The sequence below is a fragment of the Apis cerana genome, linkage group LG4, assembly GCF_029169275.1.
Source record: "Apis cerana isolate GH-2021 linkage group LG4, AcerK_1.0, whole genome shotgun sequence".
NCBI lineage: Eukaryota > Metazoa > Arthropoda > Insecta > Hymenoptera > Apidae > Apis > Apis cerana.
Genome location: NC_083855.1, coordinates 10,457,651 through 10,485,632, shown reverse-complemented (window position 1 = coordinate 10,485,632; position 27,982 = coordinate 10,457,651). Strand labels below are relative to the sequence as shown.

The window sequence follows — 27,982 nt, the reverse complement described above, 5'->3', positions numbered from 1 at the left end:
AACGAAAGAATAAATTTGGGGAACAAAGTGGTTATGTATATTGCTTTATATTTCGACATAAACATCTAAGATATAAGTTCTACGACAAGTATAGAAGTACATCACGATAGATAACAAAATATGTTGATTGTCGTGTGAACGTGCAGGGACTTATCGCGGAAAACGTTGGAACAATTAAGATATATAATAAATTTCGATAAACGGTAATTTCGTTCGCAAACATCGAAAATTTAATCTCTCCAAAAAAAAAAAAAAAAGAAGAAGAAAAAGATAGGAGAAAAGAGAGCGAAATAGATTCGTTCCCTGCACGATTTTCTCGCATACGTGGAATCGTTCATTCAGAGTAGAAAAAACATCGATCGTGTGTGAATGATAGACCGTAATAAAAAGTATCGGACGAGATTACGTATATATAAAAATAGACCAGCCTTTCATTCATAGATATTCATATAACTGTGAGATATCCACGATTAACGATATCCGTATAATAAATCGTAATCGAGTCAACGCATACCTATGATTCAGAAAATATTTTAATCGTTTACAAACTCTTATTTACGAACCGATACTCTATGAGGAGGAAGGGATAGAGCGTGACAACGATGGCGCGCAAATGTCTACGATTAAATATGAGTAATCGATTGTTTCTACCATATACAAGCCGCTGATCGATATGTGAAGCGCTTATCTAACTTACGAATATTTGTAATACATTATTGCGAAAATTGTTGCAATTTTCGATCGTTATCGATAATCAGCTGGCCTTTTATCAAAATAATAACATTAATAACAATGATACAGTAAGTTTACATGCACATATACCGACGGAAGGAAACTTCTCCATCCGTCTTGTACGTTTTTAGGCCGTCCCTACTCGATTGAAATTTTTCTTTTTTTTTTTCTTTTTTTTTTTCTTTTTCTTTTTCGTTTCGACGATCCTATCGATATTTTTCTAAACACGTGACACCAGTTTTCGCGGCCAAACCATCTTTGTTTCGTGGGAGGGGAACGGAACGGAAATCGAATGCGCGTCTTCCTCGATTGTGGAAGACAAATTAAAAATACATCGAAGATGGATCACCCGCTAAATTTATTTTTAATCAAAGCTGCCCTCTATTTTTAATCGCGGAAAATTACAAGAATTCTCGAGTCAAGACTTCCAGAATGATACAGGAATTCTTGGAAAACAACTTATTCCATATATATAATCGTTTAACTATCAATATTACCTTAATATATCTATACATAATGTCGTATAATAATAAGAAACGTTTTGGACGTCCAGCGTCGCTCGAATTGGACGAAACCAGCGTCCAGCGAGATGAACTAGATGCTTCGATTCTCTTCTCAAAGCGAAATTTCAATATTTCAATCAGAAACCGACATCTACGTAAGAGTGTTTTTTTCTTTTTTTCCATTTACCCAGCTAATTTAATTAATCATGGATCACGGAGATCACGGTAAAGTCTCGATCTCTTGGCAAACGTAATCGCTTTGAAAATCGAGCCAGACGATTCCGTGGATAAGTTTCGCTTTGACGCGAATCAATTTGTTTCGAAAGCAGACTACGATCCGCCCGTTTTTATCTCCGTTAATAGAAATCGTTTAATCGAGAACTGCGTAACCGCAATTATCGGAAAATTCATTCTTTCTCTCTTCATTTCCGCGCAGGAATTCTCCACAAATCTCCACAATGTGAAACGGAAAACGCGATCGTATTGACGTTTTACGAATCACCTTGAATACATCACATCCGTGCAAATTTTATCAACGCGAAATTAATACGCGAAATATTTCTTTGAAATTTGAATTTCGAGAAAATAATAAATGTACATATTCGTGTATGTGTGTGTGTGTGTGTTTTTTAATTAGAAACGAAAAGGAAAGATTGCGATCGATAAGTTATTCCGAAAGACATAGAAAGAAAGTGTAAGTAATAAACCTTGAAGTTCTTTTAACACCTTCCAGCCCATAAAATACCGTGCTTCGGTACTTTTCCCCCCAACTTGTGGAACAAGCGTATCGATCGTTTTCGCGAGGAATCACCCAGTATATAAAGGCAGCGTCACAACAGAAGAACCGGTTGCAACACGAGATACGAGGACACGTGTTACTCATTAAGTCCTAATAAATAATCGAATCGCGCGCGGAACGCGCCAAATTTATTTCTGCTTCCACGATTAATTTCTCGTCCCATTCGTCTTCGATTCTAATTTGATAAAAATTTGCGAAACGAATGAAGAACTCTTTCTAATCGATCCTTATCAGAAAGATTCTTAAGACGATTATTATTTTCTCCCGATTTTTCGTCAAATCATTCGTCGTTTATATTATCTAACATTCTTTGAACTCCAATGTTGCAGAGTTCAACGCGATCAAAAGATTAAAAATTCGATAAATTCGATAAATAATTATTACTATCGAGAAATATCGATCGTTGAAAATTCGGCTAGAAACAATCGCCGATTTTCTTCAATTTTAGAAACGAGTTATCCACTCGGTTGGCACCATTCCGGAGCCAAGCAAATATTATTCGATCAGAGAGGGATTGGTGAAAGTTTTCTTGTTTGCGCGTGGATCTGGACGTGGCACGCATAGGCTCCTGAATTCGTTATGAGAGTAAAAACGCGGCTGGAAATCGATATCCGCGGAAAAACCCGATTTTCTGTGTACACGCTTCGATTCAAACTCCGCCATCTCGCTACATCCATTAGCTCGAACGATTTTAATAAAATCCTCTTAAACCCCGAAATCCCGATCTCGATGATGCAACTTTTCCATTAATGTAATGTCGATGTTTCGTTGATCGATACTTCGCCACAGCACAGTTTTTTCAACAACGAAATTACCGATTTTTCATCGGCTAAAAACGTTCCGCCACCAAAGTTTTTTCCCTTCGATCTCCGCCTCTGCCCTTCCATTCGCGCGATCCATTAGGAAACGAATTGAAATATCGATCGATTTAATCGCCATTATCTCTCCCTTACAACACGTGCAGATTCTCGCAGCTTTTGCTCTTGCTGTCGTTCAAGCACATCTTGTTCAATATCTCCCTGGCGAGATTCAGGCTGAGCGCCGTCTTACTACCGTGCAGCTTCGACAGTATCCTCCTCTTGCTACCCTGCCGTTTCAGCTTCTTGTCACGATTCTCCCGAAGCCGGATCTGCTTGAGCACGCCTACCAGAAGCTCGTCCACATTGTGCTGGATACCGCTGGACGTCTCGATGAATTTGCACTCCCTCGATGCCGCCAACTGCTTACCCTCTTGAAACAAAACCAACGGTGATTCCCTCACTGGTTTACCGTCCATATTTTATTTATATCGAGGAACTTTTGTTTACCAATTTTCGAAAACAGTTCTCGCCATCTTTCCTATTGAATATCGTATTGTTCGAAAAGTTTGGGAAGGAAAAAGAATTTTTCTTTGACTTCAAAGGGGAAAAGAAATCCAGGAACGCATTGAATTTAAATCACTCTCGAGCGGAGAATATTAATTTGAATTAAAAATGTTTGTCGACTCGCGTAATTTATCCGATTCGATAAATTAAAATGACAGAAATTGAAGAGAAAATGAAGCAATTTCTCGAGATAACGAATCGAACAGATATTTTTCTTTTTTTTAATTCCTCTGGCAATTTAAGGGATACATCCACGTTTTTATCGGTTTGTCTGACAATTGTATACTCTCTACAAACTGTTTTCACGCGAGAGAAATACATTCAAGTTGAAATTCACGTGTGACCATTGAAAATACGTATTTTGCCTAAAATACGTTTACGCTTACCGTTGGCCGTGATCGTTCGACTTCTCGCAAGGTCTGATTTGTTGCCGACCACGATCACGGATCGTTCTTGCGTGTAATGCTCCCTCCACAGATAGTTTAAAATCTCCTCGGCGACCTGGAAACTCGTTCGAGACACGGTAGAATACACAACGATGCAGGCGTGCGGCTCGTAGGTGGACAAAGAATTCTCGACCTACGCAAAAAATTCGTAAAAAAAAAAAACGATCGTGGGACAATTCTCTAAAACCTCTCTCGTCCACCTTTCTGACCATGAATCCCCGTCCAAGGATCTTTTTTTGTTTTTTTTTTTTTATTCGTCGTTCAATATCACTTCCAAAAAAAGCGTGGAGAAACGTGTTTACATAATAAATTAATTAAACATATTCTCGTCCCACGAGAAAAGAAATTCAGCCGCGAACGGGTGAATGTCGGCCACCTATTTTCGCTAATTAACCGTCAAATTAATTGAAATATCATTTATTTAAACAGTTCATTTTCCCTGCTTTTGATACAAGTTTTCCCGTCGAGTCTCGTTATTATATTTGTTATTCCTATCCCTCCCCCCTCCTCTCCCTATTTTGTAACTTTTTACCTTTCAACCCTCCCCCATCCCCACCCATGGCGCAAAATTGCGTTTATAGAAATTTTAGTGAAATCTGGTGGCGTGGTACGAGCACACGTGGGCGTATAAGCTCGCTCGAAACGAGAATGGTACTTACGCTCATCTCCACGTGCGGATGATCGATAAACACCATTTCTGACTCCTCGCCGTCCAACAAAATTGACACCGTCTTCTCGCCGAACTCGTCATCTGTCGATCAATGTAATTAAGCAATAAAATGTGCAATAACAAGGGACGATCGTGCAACAACAAGAGTGCTGAAACGAGGATTACAGGGGGAGGGGGAGATATATAAATTCCTCTCGAGATTTAATTAAAACTTGCTTTAATACGTTTCGAGGAATTAAAGGGAAGGCGGGGAGAAACTCATCGATGATAAAACAGAACCATTGTGCGAAGACGAACTGTCTCGTTGTCGAGCGCAGCTTGACTCGGATGAAGGTTTTAAATAAAAACCATGAACTTGTACCCGCGGGTACACGGAGGGATTGAATTTCCGCTTTCCAGCCGAGTGAAAAAGAACGAAACGACGGGATATAACGACGTGTGCGTGTTGTATTCCGCGGATGTATTCCTAATACTTACTTAACAATAACGCACAGACAACTCGTAACGATTCTCAAGATACAAGATTAACAAGCAACGCCAATTTGGAATTTTCGTTGGAATAATTGGTAATCGAATTAAAGTAAGTTGATTTCTCAACTTTTTAACGCAACCAAATTTATGGATAGAGGTATGATGCAACTTTGCTTTCAACCTTTGCTTCTCTTCGTGATATTCTTTTTTACTTTACGTTCGAAGGAGCGACTCGGATAAAAGGGATAGTTTCTCTCTTAACGTGTAAAAAGATATAAGAACCGAATACAGTACTTGCGCAAAATTTCGACATTAATATGAAAATTCAATATCTCGTTTCATTCGGAATTTAATGATTTATTTATTTGCAATGCTTGTTTTTATTATCGCGATTTATTTACTTAACTATATATAATATAAAACCGAATATATGAAATTCGACTCAACTCCCTTTATCGTTGATCGTAACACGAAAATTGTGTTCGATCGATGTAAATACGTGGCACGATCGTTTTTTTTTTTTTCGAATCGATCGATCGTTGAAAAGGCAAACACGCGAAGAATGTAGCGGAAGTTGGCCGTTGAGTATCGTCGCGCATCGTGTCGAGCAATAATTGTCCTGTAATAAGCGAGACAGCTTCGACAGGTGGGTGTACAATCATAGAGAGGAGGAACGTTAACGATCTACATTGGCAGGGTTACATGAAACCGCCATTATCGCATGCTGCGCGGATCGTGTTCGTTTTAAGCGGAAACTGAGCTTTGCTTGGGGAAATCGGGAACCAGAGTTTCCTGTCTGATATACAATGAACGAGAATCGATAACTCCGGCGAGAATGTTCCGCGAGAATCGGAGATTCGTCTTGGGGAATTAAGAAAAAGTAAAAATTAACGGTGGAAATATATGGAAATTCTTCAAAATTTTTCGACTCGATAATATCGATATCTTCTTTTTATCGAAAGCGTTCAAATCTTTCTCGAAAATCAGAGCTTTCGATTCGGTAAATCTAGGATAATCCAGCTAATCCTATGAAAAATCATACAAATTCTGCCCGTCGATAGATTAGATTAGATCTTTATCCGTCGATCGAGTTAGAGAGAGGTTCGAGTAAGAAAGATAACGAAGAGATAACGTGATAGCGATCTGGGCGAATGGAAGTCACGAGCGTGTTAATTAAACGCGAGGATTAAATTCCACGGCCTCGGCCACGATCGCGGCCGGGTGAAATTGTAAGGGCGGTGGATGAATCCGTTAAAAAAATGCCAGCTGGCTATAGACGGGAGTATCGGAATAACGAAATGCTCGTTATATCCACGACCTTCTCCCCTGTGATCTCACGCGTGCGTTTATAATTAACGTTCGGCGTAACCGCGAAACTCGTTTAAACCGGGGATGCATCGAGCCTGGATTTGTATCACCGCCTCTCGACGTCTGAATGAAGCCTTCGTTACGCGTAAATAAGAGAAAGGTTCCATTGTCGAATAAAATATTCAATCCAAATAGATAGTAGACATATATCGCGTATAAATTTCTCGTGATAACGTTTATTAAAAACTAATCCTTTCTGTAATGGAACGATATTACGTGAAAAGAAATTTTGAATAATATCGAGAGAAATTTTTAATAATAATAATAATAATAATAACGAGGTCTCAGAACATTATATTTAATCCAGCTAATAATCCAGCTCGTGACCAGGCATACGATATGGAAATTTTGTAACTTGTTGTGAAACTTACAAACTGGGATTATTCAGAATTATCAGAAAACACGCCTGTCAACAAACACCTGGTGAATTTCACGGCATATTTCTCTCCGCTTTTTCTTCTTTTATCTCGACCACTCTCAACGCGTTAAATTTTTCCATTGGAGCGCGGAGTTGTCGCTCGATCCCGGAATACGTATCGAACGAAACAGTGAGGAGAAATCGTGAGAGGAGAACAACGCGATAACGGATTTATCGGAGGCGAAAAGTAAATCTCCCGTGAACCGGCCACAACCCTGCGAATCCATTATGCGAATGAGTATCCCACCGGCGCCGAATAAAAATACGACTCGTTTCGAGATCTCGTTACCGTGCTTAAAAAAAGAAAAAAAATTGGGAAAATAAGAAACCCTCTTTCTACCTCCCGTTCTATTATTAACTGAACTCTCCTCTCAACTCTGCTCGAATTTTAATCAAGACTCTCCTGGTTACAGGGAAATGGAAGAGAATACACTTAAATTTTGTGCGCCGATCGAGAGATACATCTGAAGCTTACCTAAACTGGCGTCATACGTGTTTATGTACTCGCTGGTCATGAATTGGGAGACGAGGGCTGTTTTCCCGACTCCGGAATCACCGAGAAGTACCACCCGATATTTGGACACCTCCTCCATTTCTTCGCTCTCCGTGCTATCCGCGCCGACGCCTTGCCCGCTGCAACAGGAACCCTCGAACGGCGATCTTTCACCCGAGACGTTGCTATTTCTGGAAAAACAGGAAAGAAGTGTCTTTGGAAATTCTAATACATCAGCAGGATTTAATTCGCGATACGTGTCAAGAAGAAGAGAAACGCGTGGAGAATCGACTAAACGTCAAAGCAATTTCAACCGGGTGGATAACTCGGATTAAAAAAAGGAAGATGAAACGAAGTGGAGGGATGGAGTCTGCGATCTCTTCGATCTAGACACGAGAGAGAAAGATGTGTGTATGTATGTGTATATAGATATATATATGTACGTACGACGGTATGCAAATTTTCAAACGGCGAACCCTTCCATTATCGATCTATAATTAGATCCTTTCCTTTCGAGTTGATAACGTTCACGGAATTAGTTTAACGTTCAAGTATCGCGTATGACTCGAAGTGGGAAGATCCTATTAGCGAGATTTATTCCCGTGGAAATGGATTACGCGATTCCTCGTCAAACGTACATTTGATATTTTGTTGCATACGTAAATAACTTTCAGCTGCAGCAATCGATCAGCTTGCGCAATAATCCTATTATCCCCCCGCTGATGTGAAATCAAACTCTCTGGTTTCTGGAGGAGGAAAGGGAGGGGAACTCGTCGTCTTCCCATACGGGAAATATACGCGTACGAAATGCTCATTGTCTCGGTTTGTTTCAGGAATTTCATCGAAAATTGCATCGTCGATCGTTTATTAAATTGTTAAATGTCGAGAATAGAGGCGCTTCCTTGAATCAGCGTCGTTTATTCTTTTCGCGGGTGAACTAGCAGGCAACGATTGTTGCGAGAGTGATGCAACGATGCGGTTCGATACGAGGGATTTCGGGAAAGGTGACAAAAGTTTTTGGCAATCGCGAGTTACGTTATAGCCGATGGAGTCGCATAGTTGGCGTGATTCGATCGAACGCACCAACGATAGAGAAAAATACGGATCGTTATAAATAACGCGCGAATTTCGAGGAATCTTGCAACGAGGAGCGGATCGTTGTGCGTTTCCCGGATTTTTCTGCCGCGGGGGGATTGCGTACTGCTGCTACTTGGTCGAAAACCAGGTCATCCGGAACGGCGGGGCGGGACCACGAAAATAAGAGTCGAGGAATTTCAGAGGGAAGTCTCGATCGAGGAGGGATCTGACCAGAAAGATGTCCCCTTTTCTTCCCATTATTATCGTTCGTTATTTAGAAACAGGGAGAGGGAGGACGTTCAAAAGAGTACATCTCGTGTAATTGTATCCCGATAGAGAGGGGAAAAAAAAAGGAAGAAAGAAAGAAAAGCGAAAGGTTAATGGACCAAAAGCTCTCGATCTTCCGACCGTTCGAGCAAAGAGATCGGTGGTGGAATCGATTCCATCCGCGATTGGATTTCGACGGAGTCAGCGGAACATTACACGAAACATTACGTAAATCCGGACAAGTTTTCGAAGAGGCGGGCGGTCGATTGGCTATCGGTGGTCGTTCAACGAGTCGAAAAGAAGCGACGGATCGGATCCGGCTCGGTGAACAAAATCGCTACGATGCCGCAGCTCGACCGATTCGTACGCGTTCGCTGAAAAATAAAACTAACTCGGACGAGCAAATTGTTCGACCGATTCCCCGTGTTAGAGATTTTGAGCATTGTTTTCCTGCTGCTACGTTTTTACATGGTACGTAGAATCAAAAATTAATCCTCGCTTTTTTTTTGGTATTTTCTCTTTCCCTTCCAGTTCAGAAAATTGTTTCCATTTAAAAAAAAATCCCCCCCAAGCACAATCGGAGAAATACAGCGTCGGTGACAGTTGGTTTCGACAAATACGTAAGCTGCGAATTACAATTCTCCTGTTCTGAAATTATCAAACGCTTTCTGTTCCAAAGCGCTGAACTGAACCTGACAAAAGACGATATATCTTTCCTCTCCCTTCGTTCTTTTCTTCTTCTCCTTCTTCTTCTTCTTCCCTTCGTTTCGCTCGTTCGAACATAGCCGGGCAAACTTTTCCTCCGATCGGTTGTCGGTGTCTCGCCGCAAGCTCTTATCGATCGCGTGCCTGGGCAACTAATCAAATTTACGTGCATAATGTTGGACACAAAGTGGAACGCGTGGAAAGGAATATCTCCGTGTATACCTGTTCCGTTTCAGGCGAGATTGGTGATCTCGCGCGTGCATGAATCCGAATTTCGAAGCGTGATTCGATTTTTACGCGAGGGGTGGGAAGGAATTGGCAGGAATTTTATTTATTCGGGGGAGCAAAAATTCGAATCGATCGTGATACAGCGCGATAGAGGGAGGGGGAGAGGTAGGAGGAGGGTGAGCGAATAACACGAATGATCGGAACGGTAAAATGGAAATGTAATTTATTAGCAGCGAGGGCGAATTTAAAAGCAGCGTGAACGCATTAATTGAAAAGCGGGCGACAAATGAAACATGTTCCGCGCGAACGATTCCTAGCGTGTCAATGGAAAAGCATCCGCTTTTGTCCGTGGCAATATTTAGAATTCCAATAAAGTCGGCGATAATCGGTGCTTATTTATACCATCGATAGTTAATATCCGGTATTATATATCCATCCATCGTATCTCGATACCACCTTTCCTCTTCGATGAAACTGCCTTCGTACGCCTTCCTCGTACATCTCTCTCGGCACGCGTTTCAAACTCGAGATAATTCGAAATATTCTTGTAGCTAATAACCTTTCGAACGAGAACGGGATCCATTAAATTGATTTGGAACGCTCGATTTAATAATTCGCCCTTTGGACGAATTATTTCCAATTGCTAATTCTTTCCACGCGTTTCCTGTGAAGATTCGTCTCGATCGTCCTCGAGATGCGCGTTGCGTTCTCGGCCAAGAACAATGCAGAGATCGTGCATTCCTCGTCCACACGTGACACGTGTGCAAGCGCTTACTTACACCAAGATGGCGCTGAAAAGGTTATATATAAACGGAGGGGGAGAGGAGGGCGAGAAAGGGAGAGGTATCCGGCGAGAAAACGAAAAATCCGGTGCAAATATTTAGACATCGTCTATTCGAAGAGAGCGGAGAGCGACGTATCGGATCCGATCTCTTTCTACCCTCCTCGTACTCGACGTAATAATTCGCGTAACGATCGATAACGATCGAAAGCGAGAAAGAAAAATTCGATCGAAAATCTGTTATCGTATGGGCGTAATAACAAGTCGAGTTTCGATTCGACGGATAAAAGAGGAGAGGTTATTTCTATCTCCTCTTTCGAGGAACAATCACACTTTTCACAGTCGTGGAATTACTCTCTCCTCGAGTGAATTTGTATGCATTAAAACGAGAATGGGATTAAACATTCGTGTCAATTCGTTCGTGAATGGTGCGTTAACGGAGAATTTAAAAGAATGGAGTTTAAATAGGTTGGAAAGTCAGGTTCAATTTCTTGCATCGATTACCGTTCACATCGTAAACGAATGAAATATTTCTTCTTTCAATTTCCTTCTTGATGCAAATTTTTGACGGATCGATCTTCTAAATCGATTCATTCAAATTCATGGAAATATCACCTTTGTTCTAAATCGTGATGGATCTTCCCCTCGACTTCATTTTACCGCCGATGATATTTCGAATTTCTTATAACGGAATTGGATCTCCAACTGATAACGCATTACCACAGAAGGAAACATAAATTCGAAGAGTTAGCTGTTTCGTAAAAGGTTGATGAGGTAGGAGAGGACTTGCCACGGAAACTTTTCGCCCGATCCATGCGGAACCGACCTCCCTGCGTGAAACTTATTTTCCCGGGCTCGTTCCCTGTGGGATCGCTCTCGGTGCTCTAACTAATGCGGCCCACAAACTAACCCGTGACTATTTTCGGCTATTACGAAGTTTCGAGAGAACCAACCCGTCAAATCTAAAGGAAGCTCGCCATAACGCCAATGTTTATATATATATATATATATAAAACGTGCATATTATTACAAAAATTTAAGAGGGAGGTTCGAGGAGTAGTATGATAGAAATACGATAAACATTAGGGAAATATAATTATATTTTCCTCGCTTAGTATTAATGTCAAATTTTCGGAATAATAATTGTGAGAGAAATATCTTTAATTTTCCTGAAAATTGTTACAAATATAGATGTTTCGCCGCTAGAAATTTCTGATGACGACAGGAAGTCGTTCATCACGAACATTTTATTCGATTTTCGATCGAAATTTTGCAAAACGAAAGTCACCTTGAACGAGCTCGTTAAATTGCGTAGAAATAGCGCAACCTTACTCACATTTTGTTACAACAAATATAAATAAAAGTACTATTCTAGCAGCGGAGATCGGTTTGCCAATATGGGTGACGCCTCGCGCTCGTGTGTACAATAATTAAGAATTCCGTGTCAAAATTTTCCAACGATTAATCGCGATAAATTCGACGTTGAGTGACAATTATCACCAGGCTTAATTCATTTCTGGGTGCACGGCTTTTGGACCGTGTCCACGGATTAAAATTCGAAAACGCCTCGAATCGTTCCAACGTGTATGAATCATCGATTACTATATCTACTCGCGTAACCGGGAAACGATGATGCTCGGCGATCGATTCTTACTCACCGAGCAAGTCTGGAAAAGTGAGCCTTTTAAATTTAATCCGATGTTCTGAAACGAACCGATTCGAAAAAGACGATTAGACAAAGAAGATTCTACCAGATTTCACGAAAACCTGGCGAATATTCAAGATTTCCCGATGTAAACAACTGTTTCTCTGTTGTCAGCGTGATTCAAGCAATCCGAGAGATTTGTGAACATTTTCTGCTCGTAAAGAGCATGACTCAACCGAGATTCAATGAAAACTCTTTTTTTTTTCTCCGATTGATTTTTGAATCGATGCCCAGTTGAAATTTATCTCAAGCGTCTAGGAAATAGAGATTCGATCTAAATAAAAATTACATAAATCATTTCTTCTTGTTCCACGATTCGTTTGATCTCGTCCAACAAAAGTTCCCTTAGAAGACAAAGCGTTGTGCCTCCTCTATATATATCATCTCGCTTACGTGCACGTTCTCTTAATAATCTTTCAACTGCTAGGATACGATCTACACCGGAACTCGACAAAAGAAAATTAAAAATCGGAAGGCGCACCCGTTCGGATCGTTCTAAATCAGTTGCAGGAGGCTGTCTATACGTGGCTGTCGGCCATACGAAAATCAACGGCGATGACTAACGATAAGCTAGACACGCGTCACGGAAGAACATTGACTCAGAGACAGACACGGGACGCATACGCGGCGAGCCATTCGGAAATTCCACGAATATTCCTCACCGCCACCTCGTAAATGCCGTGAAACACGCCAAACGTTTTCACGCCCTCGTCCCCTCCCCCCTGCCACTCGTGCATCCTCACCGCCACGTGATCGCGGGCTTTCCCTCTCCATCCGATGGGTTTAGAATAACCCAAAGCTCCGCGAGTTGTTGGGTCCATTCGCGAGTTCGATCTCGAGTCGTCCGTTTCTTCGACAGGGAACGCGCAACAGGACAAGAGTTTCTTTTTCACCTCGACGATGGAAATCGCCAAAGGTGCGTGGTGCTAATTCGATAGAAACCCCATTCTAACTCGATCCCTTTCGCTTTCGAGAAATGTCGTTCTTCGTCCTATATTTCTATGCAATTTTTCTTTTAATTATTAATCACGCGAGAATTTCGTACTTTGGATTATTCGTTTTTATTTTATTTAGCTGTAGCCTCGCGATATTGATTCGTCTTTGATTCGTGCGAGGAGGATTCTCGTTAATTCGAGAAAGCTTTTTTTTTAAATTTTCAACACAGATTCATATTCACTTTCGAACGAAAATAATAAGGATAAAAGCCTCGTTAGATCTGGAATCTGTCTCTTCGTTCAAATTTCTCCTCCTCTACAAGCTTGATTTCCTAATTATTAACAAGAAACGTTGCTTGCATTCCTCTCCATATAGTGAACGAGAACGCGGGTAGTCTCGTGGAGCAGTCGATGAACATCACGGCGGAATCAAAATCCGTGGCGACGATGAAATCCGTGGAGAGCGTGCAGACGAAATCCGTAGTCGAGTCGTCGACGTCGATCAAATCCGTGACTTCGTCCTCGACCAGGTCTCATCAATCGATGGAGTACGAGGAGACGATCGAGTACAGCGACTAATCGACCCTCCACGAAATCCACGCCGAATCCAAGTCCACAAAATGCGACAACGTACCCTTATCTTTTTTTTCTTTCTGGCATCGAAATCGCAGAGGGGAGAGTCGAGACGCGATAGAGTCTCTGCGAGTCGACTCGAGCTCCTTGCCGAAAATCTGTCGCTCGAACGCTTCGAGTTTTCGAGGATTCGAGACTGGAATAGCCGAGAGTGTGGAAACGTGTGGTTTCGTTCCTGTCAGCCGCTTCTGTCGGATTCAAAGGGAAATGCGGTTAGAAAGCGGGTGGAAACTCTGCTCGCGCGTTCCGCATGCTGATTCGCACGGAGAAGTTGGAAAGGAAGAAGTTGCGTCACGAAGAGGTGCACGTTCGAAGAATATTTTTGGAGAATAATGGAGGAAAGATACGTCGAGTCGAGTCATGGAATGACCGATCGACGGGTCAAAGTGTGGATGGGACGACGGGTTTCAGAAATAACCGCTCCCTTCTTGAGTTGCTACGAGTGATAATGAAAAAAAAGAAGAAGAAGAAGAAGAGGAAAAGGAAGGAACGCGAGCTCTGGCTCTCCTCCAATCGGCGTGGTTCATCGCCAAATAACGACTCGCCCCATCCTTTTCTCCCTTCCTCGAGGATCCTCCATGAAGGTCCTCCATCCCCCTGATCCTCTTTTAAATGTCTGTTTAAGCCTCTACATCATTGTCACGTCTCGCGATCCCACACTTCATTGTGAACTTTCGGTTATCTTTGTATAATAAAGTTTCTAAGATATTGTTCTCTGGCTTCGTTCAATCTTATCCTTCCCCATTATCGCGTTGCAGAATAGCAACGTGATTGCGGCTCGTTATTCGAATGATTTAAAGACCTAAACGAAAGGAGGAAATATTGTTGAAAATTCGTTCAACGATTCCATTCTTTTTCTCAAATTCTTTTCCTCTTCTTTCTCTTCTTCTTTTTATTTCTCATCACCGCGATGCTACGATAATTTCGTCAAATGACACTCGTTTATTACTCGCCCTTAACCTTTGCATTCGATCGCAGGAAAAAAATGTCATCGTAGTCATGACGAAAGTCAGGGACGACCGATAATTCAAGCTGCGGTTCCGGATTCGATGTTGGATTCGAGATCCAATTAAACGACGTGAAATGAAAACCGTGAAAAGGGACAAATTTTCATTTACGATCACCGTCGATCTCTTCGTCGCGAGAAACAATCGAAAATTTGGTCGAATCAAAAATAGAATGTTTCGCCACTTCGACCACGAAACAGTGAATTCGCCAAATTCTTTTAACCGATAGAAGATACTTTCTTGTTGGAACATATTCTGCACCTCGCTGAGATGAACAACAAGATTTTTCACGTCTCCTCGCGAAGAAATAAAGTTGTTGTTGATCCAGTCTCGCGAACAAAGAAGTAGGTTGCCGCTCACCTGGAGCGAATAAATTGTATGGAAGATCGAGAGGAACAGAGGAGCGTTTATTAAGCGAGAAGTGGAGATTGGAAGGGAGGGGAGAGATATGGAGATTTATAAATGATTTTTTTCAGACGTGAGAAAGGAGGAAGAAAGAGAGCGAAGAATCTCTCGATTAAAGAAACGAGACGGAGAGGAGAAGACGAAGGTAAGATCTAGGAGGAAAATCTGGAAGAGAGAAAAATGAACTTGTTGAACGAGAGAGAAACCTACGCTAAACGAAACGTTGACTGGCATTGATTCACGATCCGGGGCGAGGGATTAAAGTGAAAACGAAATTGTGTAGCGAAATTAATTTTTCTTATCGAGTCGATCCGGAATGGAATCTTTCGAAAGCAATTTGATGAAACGTACGATATAAAGCGGCGAGTTAACCGTAGGCGGGATTCATTGAATCCATTCCGGTGCCGAAATTAAGTGCTGTTCCCAGGAGACACGCGGGGATCGCGCGAGTGAAAGTTTTACAAGTTGCCAAGAGGGTTCCCTTCGGGTTTTACGACAGTTTCGAAACCGAGGCTGAACGGTGCTCGCACCGTGGAAAAACAGTTACCGATATCATCTTCCAAATTTTAAGATAATGAATTTCAACGGTGTGGACCGTGAAAAGTTATCGAATGAAAATAGAAAGTTGGCAATCGATAGTTGGCAATCGAAAGATAGAAATTTATAGATCTTAAAATTAGTTTTATTCCAATGAGTTGTGTAAATGTAGCGGACAAAAATTTGGAAAACTTTTCTAGTCTACCTATAGTAGCCTATGTCTAGCGATTTTTCTAATAAATATAAAATTTTAATTCGATTCTTTTTCAACTCTTTTACGAAATATATATTAATATAACTCTATATATTAATATAACTCTTTTACGAAATATATATTAATCACTCGAAACTTTTAATCTCGGTCGATAATGTAAAATTAAAAATTTTCATCCGCGTTTCCATTCGTAAAAAAAATATCAACCTACGTATACAAATTTCCACCGACGTCGAACGAGCTTCCGTAAAAAGTAATTTTTTTATATTTCTCTTTCCTTTTTTAAGGAGATAAATCAAGTGAACGAAGTTGTATACACGGAACGCATAATAGATAATTTCTTCTAACCAACGTAATCTTTATTTATATAGGATGGCTTATAATCTTTCGCCGGATATCTATCAACTAAATTTCATTCCACATTATCTTTTTGTTCTACGTTCTTCTATAAACTTCCTCCTTTGTTTTCCCACCTCCTACGTGAATAAAGTTGGACTTTCATTTTTCGAACAATATTGGAAAATAAATGTTCTAAATATATATATATATATCTCTAGCTACGTCACATTCTAAGTTCTTCCTTGAAATTTATCTCTTTAAAGGAACGACTTACTTTTTCCCTCATCTCGGAAAAATACGATAACTGGCAAGCCGTTAAATTATTCATACGAACGTATAAACACAATTTCACCCGCTAGTTTGGATAATCAAAATAGCATTGTACCCGTGCTTGAAAACTTGGAAGAAGGAAAAAAAAAAGAAAAAAGGGGGAGAGGAAAAATAGACGTTCGAAAGCACGATCGATTCGTTTTTATCGCGAGGCAAAACCCGATAATCTTATCGTGGCTGGTCATCGAGAAACGCGATTCCGAAATAAACAACCCCTTCCTTGGTTCGTTTATCGTGGCCGAATTAAATTTTCACCACGGCAGCCCTGATTGTCATAAATTTTTATCCTGAGAATCGGTTTCACCGAGGGGGCGAAAACACCATTCCCATGGGCACGAGCGATGCTTCTCTGTCAGGAAAGGGAAGACTTATGGACTCTCGTAACGGAAACTCGAAGGGAATCGAACGAACGAGAAAACGTGTCGCGTCGAGTCGCGTCGCGTCACCGCGTTTCGCCGGAAACGTCGTTCCACCCTTTGTGCTCCATCGTCGATGGAAAGGTGAATTTTTCGAAAAAAACTGGAATGAAAAAAAAAACATCGATCGATCCCGTCTCTCCAAGTGAAATTGCTCGTTGAACGTGAAGATATATATATATAAAGGAATAAGTTATTCGTGACACTTTATTTCATCGAGGATACTGGGTAATGAATTATGAAAATAAGTTAAAATATGTCGAGAATATTATTATGTTAATTTTCGTTAAATCCTGTAATTTCTGCTAAGTACAAAGGAATCTTGATGAAGTGGTTTATAAAGAAAAAAATGGATAGTAAAGGAATATTGTTGTAATTGATTTTTGTGGATAACGCATCATCTCTGGTCGATATTTAAAAAGTTGTTACAGAGAAGGATATTTTTAATTCAAACGATATGGATTAATTCGGACAAAGAGAATAGAAATACGAATATTGTGCGATTAAAAGAGGATTGAAAATTGAAATTAAATGTCGGGCCGATAAGTCATTCCCTAAACATAGGGGATGGTGATCGATGAAACGTGCATTTCGCTTGTCATTGTTCTAGACGATCGAAGGGTAGGAAGCATAATCGTGCTGGTGTTCGAGGAACGCGTTTTCGATTATCGGTTTCCCAAATTCCCAAAATTGTGAATCGCGCCCTCGTGCGAGCGTTCCATCATTGCACAGCCCGATAATTTCTTTTCTCGCACGGTGCACAATCCGAATCATTACCGTTTCGAAATTTTTTTTTCAATTACCAAAAATCTTCAAAGAGATTTCAATGTTTAAAATTTTTTTTAATTCTTATCCTCATTCTTATTTATAAATACGTGTATTTGATTAAATCGGCAATCTTTTTTTTTTCAGGGATTAATTACCTGCTACTGTTGACCGAGGTGTTGCTTCTGCTGCGCCTCGAGATAATCGAATCTCCACGATTAACGACGCCTTTATGGGTGATGCTGAATGCCCGCAATCTGTACAGATCCTCCCCCGCTCTCGGATTGTACGCTTTCTCCGGCAGGCTGTGCACTCGTGGCCTGATGTGATCCGGCACTGAAACGTATCGATGAACGGTTAATTAAAACCAACCTATTAGTTCAACGTAAATAGATCTAAACGCGCGGACATTCCATTAATTGGATAGATATCTCCTCGTCGATCTACATTCCAACTTTTGAATTTATCTTTTAATCAACTAGTCGAAATAACGATTCTCTCTTCTTATATGGAACATTTATATAGGATTTATATAGGACAAATATATCGTGCACGAATATTCGATCGGTTAAGAAGAGGGAATAAAGAGGGAAAGAGAAAAGTTTGCGCATCTTGAATTTTTAATTATTTGCCCGTCAACAAATTAATCGATCGTTTTCGATTCGCGTTAAACTATCCATCATCGATTCTCCTTTTTTTTTATCCCCTCCCTCCTTCTTCCTTTTCTCTCTTTAGGTTTGGAAATTTTCCAATTGCGAAACAATCCTCGTGATCAAAGCGACGCGACACGTGGAACACTAGCCATGCTTCTGCCTTCGAGGGCTTCCCAATTTCCTGTCCCAACAACTAACTAGCCAACGTCTTTTATGTCTGCCTGTCAATTTCCATACGTGGTTCTTTCTTTCTTTTTTTTCTTTTTTTTCCTTTTTTTTCCTTTTTTTTTTTTTATATAACACTTGAAACACAAAGCAAGCGCGTACAGCAGCGCGTATATAGGGAGGGGGAGGGAAAAAATGATACTCCATTTTTCATCTCAATCTCGAATTTCGCGTACAAATTCGATTTATCTCTCTGCGCAAATTTCACGAAATTTTGTTTGGTTTCAACAAATGAAACAACATGAACGTTCCCTTCAGTTTCAAAACTAACTTTTATAGTGTACAATTTTATTAAACTTTTTAGAGATTTTTCCTATCCACGTATCATCTTCAGGGCCAATAATATTATTGTACGCGCGGACACAATATTTTGTCGGGCGAACCGGCCATCTATCTCTTCGCAATCCATTTCACGTTTCATGTATATTTGAATATCAATCTATAGAAATATGAAACGATATAGGGACTTGACGTTTTAGGAATACCCGTGATCCTGCATTCACAAAGAGGCGCTCCGAAACGCGACAGCGTCGAAGTATCATCTTCTCCGCCTTTATAACTTGACCACAGCTGACTTATATATATATATTAGATCTCTGTCGGATCTCCGTCGAATAAATTACGACGTAGGTATATAGTTTCATAATTATTTCCATAAATACGCTTCACTTCGAAATCGTATTTATTTTAATTTCGCTTCCCTTTCATCCTTCATTTCTCAACTCTATCCTTTTTTTCACAGAAGGAGGAGCCGTAACGTAGATCGAATTAAATTGTCTCCTTCGTATTGATACATTCAGGATTCGGAATTCGTCCAAGTCGACCAAAGTGAGGATGCCAGAAAAATGCAAAGATGGACGATCCACGATTTCTCTCCATCTAATTTTCTCCGATATTTTCTTCTGCGTTCGACGAGCGATACTTCGTTAACACAGGGATGCAGAAGTTTGAGAGACGGGCTCGAAATGGAGCAAGGGTCCGCGTAGCGTTTGGGCGCATCGACAAAGGTTGGCTCCACCATTTAATGCGGTTACAACTCGACGAGCCACTCAAGAAGTTCGTCTCCCGGACCGAGTAGCTAATTACGGGAACGAGGGCGGGTGTAACTTCGCCTCGACGAAATTAACGGCGAATTTTCGTCGATTCCGTGGGAAATTTCAATGCCAGAGACCGGACTTGGACGGAACAGAAACGTCCTTCGATTAATTAGACGCGAGTTGAATCCGATTTTCTTTTCGTTCGAATCATCGGCGAAAGGATAAAACTTGGACAAATCGAGGTGTCGAAATGCCGAGATATAGAATTGAGAGAAAGATGGGAAGGGAGGTAAATCATAGTTCGCGCACAATTTAATTATCCGCACATAATTTAATTTTAACGAAAAACACTCGGTGGTTGGGTTTCGCTCTCGAAGAAACAGCAATGACGAATAATTAAATGGATACGAGAATGATAAATGAAAGAAGGGATTTTGAGACGTTGGATGCAACGCGTCTTACTCTACTTTCTTTGCTCTTCCAACGAGAGGCAAGGTATATGTGTGTTGAAGTGCAAGTTGACTTTGAACGAAAAGAGATGCCTGAAACGAATAAAAGAGTTCATCCTTTGCTGTTTGTATTGTGAATCTTCGTTTTCAATTATCATCTTCATTTTTGCTTAACTGAGATTGAATTCACGATTGATCAGATTCTCCAAAGGATTGGTTGTTGGATTCTAATCGATTTCTGCTTTCTGGAAACTGTGAATCTTAATTTTCCTTCTAATAATTATTCTTGACGAAAATATAATTAAGAGGGACTTAGAGAGAACGAATGGTTTCCAAGAAACAATGAGTTATCGCGTATATCGTGTTTGAGGGCCAGGATCCTTGCAACTGCTTTTCCGATCATTGATCGCAAGACACTTGACGCGCGCAAATATGATTTATGAAGTGGTTTCCATTACCATTGCATTTCAATAGTTTCTGGAATACTTGCTATTAAGAGTTTGGAACAATATGAAACTTGTTCGTAAATTACTGCTAAGAAATTGGAAAATTAAACTATTGGGAATATTGAAACTATTGAAAAAGTGAAATTCGACCTATCTTACTTTATAGATAGTGATTATCTTTTATTCTTAACAATATATACATATATATATACATGTATATATATGGAATATGTTATAGAATACGTTTGGAAAATCAGATTGTTCGGATTCTAAAGCAAACACAAGAATTAATGAATTATAAACAATTGAAAATTCATTCTTTCTACACTCTCAACTGATATATCAATTTTTGCCTTCGTTTTGGCGAATATGCATATGAAAAAAATTGCAATAATTTTTTTTCATCGAATTCAACACGTATATACCTGATGAAACAACTGATGAAATAAGAATGTTGCGATACTCGTACTCTTGAAATATTTACCAAGCGAATGAAAATACGGTATATACATATTTTTTTTTGCAAACGATATTTCACGTGCCGCGAGAAAGAAAAAAAAACGATAAAAGTATTCGACAAAACCTATCAAAGAACGACTCGTGCAAACGTATCGTATCTGACCGTTGCATCTTGTGTGCACTTTCTCGGTCATTCTTTCCTTTTTGAAAACGAAACTGAAACGTTTTGTTCCCGATCTAAGGATTCCTCCCTTTCACGAATATTATCTCCTATATTTTCCTTCTATATTCACCGCGTTAAATAATACAACTTTTCCTTTAGAGAGGAAAACTCGCCTGTTATATCTCAAGATTGTCCTTATTATACACTATGTTATAATCCTATTGTAGGAGGCGAGGAAAAATGAGAGAACCTCGTGGAATTTGAAAGCCTGCTCCCTCGCTACATTATTGCTCTTTTATGGCGAATCCAATCTCGCGCTATTATTTGAAAAGGAAGGGAGAAAGAGAAAAAAAGAATAGCAACATACGCGTTTTAAAAAAGTCTTACAGGGAAGTTAGTTATATACGTATTTGCTTCAAAATTGGAAAAAAAAAAAAAAAAGAAAGGAAAAACGTATCCATTATCATCGACGATATAGAAAATATTCGAAATGCGCGTTATCACTATTAACAATAAACCGATAATTTTCCCGTCGCATCGATTTTCTATATCTCTCTCGTTAATGAGAATTCAGATTCGAGAAAAAATTCGTTATCGCATCGATTCGTTCGTTTTTTCCACCCTTTTTTCCCCTCCACGAATCACAGCCAATTAGCAACGCTTTCTAATATCTCTGGTTTCAATACCGCATGCTCGGTCCCCGCGGATCATCCAGGGGGGAAAAAAGGGAAAGCCTATCGCGATAGCTTGTTTACGGAAAGTATTTGCCCAGCGACGTAATTAATTTCCAACCTACTCCTCGATACTCGAGGGTAATCCGCCACTTTGATACGCTGTATCGACGTGCACCGTCAGGAAATTCCAGGATGAGCGAATCGACAGGCGCATTGCGAAACATTAGGAGACAAAGCTATTCCTTTTTCGCGACATTTACATTTCCTCGATGATTCCTCGTGGAAAGTTGCTCTCGAAGTCGCGCGGATCGAAAAAAAATCGTTTTCGATGTGAAATGGAAGTTGAACACGCGATCGTATCGACGAGAAGTGGAAACAAATCTATGGGACGGGACTTTTTTCCATTTTTCTTTTCCTTTTTTCTCCTCCCTGTCATCCCTGTTAAACAGCGACGTTTTGACGAATGAACGCTACTTAAATATTGATAAGAAGAGAAAAACCGCGAGGGGAGGAAGTGATCTCTCCTGTCAAGACGGGGGTGGGAGGGAGGAGAGGATCGTTCGAATGCATCAAGTTGAGTACGCGTGCACATTTATTTCGGTTTGACGGAGGAGAGACCTCGTTTCGAATTGTGCATTGAAAGTTTAAACGAGGGCGAGCCGACGACGTCGACGCTTCCGATACGATTCAACGTAAACAGCAAGGCGCGATTAAAAAATACCGGTAACAATACCCGTGTTGATAACTTGACCCTGTTTCTTTTGAATCGTTCAATCGTCGCGCGGCTGTGTTACGAAAAAACTTTTACGAAAGAAGAATCTCATCCTCCTCATCCTCCCACGCGCTTGCTCGAAATTCGCCTTCCACTCTGAGTAAAATTTTTCGTAATGCCCGATTAAGAGGAAAAGATAAGAAATTAACGATACCCATGTCGATAGCTTGACTCTGTTTCCGTTCGATCGTTCAATCGTCACTCTGATCCCCCACGCGAAACTCACCTTCCACTCTGAGTAAAATTTTTCGCAATACCTTATTAAAAAATATCCGTGTTGATAACTTGATCCTCGTTTCTGCTGAAATTTTTGGCGGCACGTGATCGAGAAAAGAGAGAAGAAGATTTAAAGTGCACGCTTACCGGGTAATTCCAAGAAATTAGAAGTTCTCCGCTGCCTGGCACGAGGGTGCGCTGTGAAATTCAATGGGCCCACGCTCTCGTTGCTGACGTTCGACAAATTGGAGCACTGGCTGTCGCGGGAGCCACGTCTGGACGCGAGATAGGCTGCAACACAGAGAGAGAAAGAGAGAGAGAGAGAGGGGAGAATTTGATGAAACCGAAATTCGGGGCACGTGGCGAGCTTCGAAGGGATTTGTCGCGGACGATCGAGGGATTCGGGAGCCACGACAGGTTCACATCGCTAATCATCGTGGAACGAGAAATTACCGAGAAATGCCGATTCACTGCGATCGTGACCGTGTTCGTTTCCCAATCGTGCCTGATTCGAACGGTATATAGTCCCTTCAGGATTAAAGATCGAACGAGATTAGGGGATTAGCCGGTCGAAATACGCGAGGCGGCCTTTCGTTCCCGATGAAAAAGAGGAGAAGAGGAGGGAGGACGAGGGAGAGAGGAAAAAATGGAAGGTAGAGTGGAAAAAGATGGAAAAGGGAGCTTTTTCTATCCCAAAAAACCTTTAAACGAGAATTCAATTGGGAGAGGTAAGACGATCCTGGAAAAATGATTTACATCGAGCCGATTTTTGAGCCTCTCTCCTTGTCTACCGCGCAACCAGATTGAGGGAGGCTGCGCAATAATAGATTATGAGAAACGTGTAGGGCGAGTTGTTCGGATGGATGGAACTTTTCGGTCGGAAATAATTTCGAGGGAATATCGGGGGTATCGCGGGCTTAAACCGTTATAATTATGATCTGTGCGCGGTCCCCACGCTCGGATTGCAATTTATAAGGAACAAAACTCTCCGATTTAGGAAACAATGGGATTTGAAACGGAAAGCTAAGCAAGCAAATCGCGTTCTCGCCCGGAGAAGCGGACGAAATAATTTCGACGAAAGTATGCGTCACGTTTCCAAGATTTGACGAACGAACAATCTCTTCCCTCCTTCCGATTTACCTCGTTTCCTCTCGTTTTGTTTCTTTCTTTTTTTCTCTCTCTCTCTATAACGATACCGCGTCGCGATAACCCGTGTTCCCCATTCTTCCTTTTCCGCTTTATTACGGGATAATTCGAGAGTTCGATTGCGAGGGAAAATTCGAAAAAGAAAAAGCACGCGGCTCGTTATCGACGCGTTACTCGGCAACTCGAGGGAAATCTGTTCGAGACGGGTGGAGGATTAATTAAAACCGATAATCCTGTCGTCTATTAGAAGCACCGTTCTAAAAAAAAAAAAGAAGAAGAAGAAGAAGAAGAGGAGGAGGAGGAGGATAAATATCGATTGTGCAATCGGTTATAATAATTTTAAGCCGATCGACGGATCCCTGTTCTCTCGTTAATCGGCACGCGGGAGTATTGTCCCGCGCGGATGATCCGCCGTTCGAATAATTAGAGACGTTCGGGAAACGATACATCTCATTAATCGGATAATATAATTTGCGATTTCATCGGTCGTAACTCGCCCACGCGATAACGAATCGATAATTAACTCTCTCTCCTTTGCGCGGCAATAGCCCCCGTTAATTGAATCTTTTTCGCGCTCGTTACATTTCGCAAATGCTTTTAAAACGAGGGGATGATTCCTTTGACGGTGGGAGTCAAGGACTCCGGATCGACCTAGTTTGACCGAACGAATATTGTTAATTATCTCTCCGCGCCACTTTTTCCAAATTAACTAATACCCCGACGCGACCTTTATTAACTTGTTTCAGTAGTTATCAAAGATAAATTTGCAATTATACGTACACCTGTGTGGATTAAGTTTTCCCCCCTTTTTTTTCATCAAAAGAAAAAAAACCCACGAAAGTCGAACGAAAATTAGAAAAAAAAGAAAAGAAAAGAAAGATCAAAGAAAAGAAGCACTCACCGAGGCCACCCTTCATGGATCCTCTTCTTCTGGGGCTGGACAACAGAGTGACTTCCGTGTCGGCGTCCCCCATATCGGTCAAGTCGCTGGTCGACCTCCTCGAGATATTTCTTCCATTCTTCCCGTAAACGTCCTCTTGGCTCTCGCTCCGACTATTCTCAGCCTCGTTCAAACACCCTTGACTGCGATTAAAATGACTGCTCCTCTTCCCACCGCCCCTCTTCCCGCTCGGACTATCGCCTCTCTCCCTCGACGAGCCCCCTCCCTCCACCGAAGCTGGCCTCGATCCGTTCTTGTAACTCGCGGTGCTCCCCTCTCGTTGCTCCACGCCCATAGTTTTTTCGCGCTCGTGCTTCGGGCTAGACGATCCGTGGCCTATAGACGCGGCCATCGTCGCCGACATACCATCCCTCTTCGATCCGTTTAACCCGAAACAAGTGTTCCTACGGTGGCCCTCGAAAGGCTTCTTCGAGGCGAAACCCGCGGAGCTGGGCGATCTTATCGGGATCGCGGGTGTACCGCAGGCGGGGCTTCTCGGCGGATAGCTCATCGTCTTCCCGAGATTCTTACGGGTCTCGGGAACGAACTGAAATATCGGCGACTTTCGACCGGGCGAGGAGTGCGCGTGGTCCGGGTTAGGACTCTTGGGACTCCTGCACCCTTGACGCGGGTAGTAGCCGGGGCTCCTCTGCGCCCTCGCCTCGGCCTCGTTCAGCCCTCGCCCAAACTCCTCGAAGTCGAAATTCGTGTTGGGCGTCTCCGGATAATACTCGGGCGGGAACTCGAAGACCAGCGGCGTGCCAGGCGACTTGCTCACCGACAACTGCGTGGGGCTTCTCTGCCCGCCGATCGGGATTTGCGGTAATTGCGGTAGCTGCCGAGGACTACGAGGCGATTTCACGTGTATCGATTGTCCCGGACTGTTCGTGGCCATCTTCTTACCGCGCCAGGGGATAATGGATGTTCCTTCTTGCTCTCCCTTTTCTTCTCGATTCTCCTTCCTTTTTTCTTCTTTGTCTTCTCCTCCTGCTTTTTTTAGTTTTCTTTCCTTTTAATCTAGCGAGAGAATGCAGCAAGCCTCGCGCACGATGAAACGCCGGTGACTCTTTGTTGTGCCACGAGTTTCCTCCGAGCAACGCGCCAATCTTCCGGAGCGGATCGAATTCTCATCTCCGCGTCCAACCTTCCCTCCCTCCTTTCACGGTTTTCTCGCGCTTTTCACGCACTGCTATTAGGGAATGACGCGTTCTATGGAAAAGAGGCCTCCTGGACGAGGGGGTCCTTGGGAATTTTATCCATGGATGGCCAGGTTAAAGATCACCCTTTGGAAGCGCCTGAAAACGACGAACGGTTTTAGAAGAAATTGGAAATATATTCGGAAGAAATCGTTGGAAACTGCGAAAACGTTTCCTGTTATCAAACAAAACATCGCGAACATTTTTCCTTTTCGTGGAAATTAATCCACGATTAGTAATTAATTCGATCGGCCGAGCGAGTATCGGAGGAAAAAAACAATCTCTCCGAAGAATTTCATTTTCCTCGAATCTATCGTGAAACAATTTTTCCATTCCTTTATTTCTTTCGGCAGAGGAAGACTTTGACTATGAGAAAATTACGTATTATTTCCAGCAACGGGTGCAACAGTTTCGGATTCCCGATCGACGAAATTATAATGATAAAATATAAATAACTTGGGATACAATGAGTTCGAGTTTTCGCCTTCATTCTCGCGAATTAATTTTCCAGGTAACCAAAATCGATATTAATTGGCAACCGGTATACCATACTTCCGATAAGCTACATCACGAAACCATCTCTTGAAGATACATATATATACATATATATATATATAAACTAGAACCGAAATTACTATACCTAATTAACCTTTAATTAACCACACTCCAAAATTCTTACAGCTCACATCGTACACGTGTCGATAAACGATCCAACAATTTTTCAAACACGCTCCACCCTCACGAATAATATTATACGATCGCTCTACATTACATACGCGAACACATTCGAGAGAAACTCACCGTTAGTTTCGATTTTCGGCTGGGAAGAATTAACCTGTTGATCGCAACGGTGCGAGCAAGTATCGTCACGCCGCTCTCTCCTCTGTGGCCACTCTTTCCTTCCACCCTTTTCTTTCTTCGTTCGATGCGGACGATTTCACGAGCGAAATCGGATCTCGACGGGGGGACACGAGGTAAGGCGACGGGGCACGAGAGGGCACGATTCGAATATGGAAGAGGGAGGACACGCGGAACTGAACTCGACAGAGGTTGCCGCGTTACTGAGGGTTGGAGCGTGCAGACCTAGAGAGCGTCTCACCCCCCGCCACCGTGATTTCACCCTGCTCGACCTCCCACCTACCCCACGGTCCCCGGGGCTTTTCTTTCTCTTCGCACGTGTCTCTTTATCAATTCGATCCATTTCGCTTTTCCTGCGGGATTTCTGCGGGCCACCATCTCATCCCGCATTTTCATCTTTCCAGGGGAGGGAAATAAAATAAGCAGCAGACGCCTATAATGGCGCGCGTCGAAACATCCCTTTCGAGTCGATTCCTTCCGCTACTTTCGAGTTCGAGAGTAATTAGATCGATCGTGATCGGTACATGTTCCATTCGCGATACTGGTGAAGGTGGACGATGCGATTTGTGAAAATTCTTAACACCGTGCCGCTATCGATAATGAAGATCAACGCGAATAAGATGAATGTTTACTTAATAACAGTTTGTGTTATTATCGAACATTTTATCTATGAATTTTTTTATATCATACTCGACCAGCATTCTTATTACTCCGATTGAAGAATATCGTGGATCGTGTATATTTATCGCTTATCGAAAATCACTTTGATCCCCTTTCGAAATTAATTTACAGAATCGGACGATCTGTGAAAAAATCGTGTTAAACCTGGACATCGCGTACGATTCGAACGTTGCTCGCTCCTCGAATTTATGCACGAGGCAAAATATTATTGGAGTTGGGGAAATTTTATTCCATAATCGGATCCAGAGGAGCACTCGGCCCTCTCGGAGGGAAATTGGATTCCCGTGTAAGACCGCAGCCGGTCACCGGCGCGGCACAACGGTCCCTTTGGGGTAATCGATGCGTCCAACGACACGCTGCATAAACTATGGCCGAGATTGCGCTCCGTATTCGCACCGCAACGCGCGGTGATTGCGCGCGATTCATACTCCCCTCCCACCTCTCCGCTTCCGCGGTCAA

General features: G+C 41.8%; 1 protein-coding gene and 1 long non-coding RNA gene across 5 annotated transcripts; one reads left to right on the top strand and one right to left on the bottom strand.

The window, feature by feature from the left end:
* Positions 1 to 31: 31 nt before the first annotated feature.
* Positions 32 to 27,286, bottom strand: LOC107996090 (uncharacterized). The gene is made up of 8 exons (XM_017053974.3): positions 26,786 to 27,286; positions 24,750 to 26,083; positions 22,850 to 22,993; positions 17,767 to 17,944; positions 7,247 to 7,455; positions 4,504 to 4,595; positions 3,785 to 3,977; positions 32 to 3,264 (listed from the first exon to the last, which is right to left on the bottom strand). Exons 2-8 carry the CDS (start codon positions 25,681 to 25,683, stop codon positions 2,984 to 2,986), a joined length of 2,031 nt encoding a protein of 676 aa, XP_016909463.2. The 5' UTR covers positions 25,684 to 26,083; positions 26,786 to 27,286; the 3' UTR covers positions 32 to 2,983.
* On the top strand, positions 12,364 to 24,722 carry LOC107996093 (uncharacterized). Of its 4 annotated transcripts, none has more exons than XR_009829568.1 (5): positions 12,364 to 12,943; positions 13,339 to 15,152; positions 17,756 to 17,964; positions 18,966 to 19,112; positions 19,229 to 24,722. It is a non-coding gene; the product is annotated as an uncharacterized LOC107996093 (long non-coding RNA). The 4 variants fall into 4 exon arrangements; XR_009829566.1 differs by having other exon boundaries at positions 17,756 to 17,993; XR_001765722.3 differs by having other exon boundaries at positions 17,756 to 19,112.
* Positions 27,287 to 27,982: the final 696 nt, after the last annotated feature.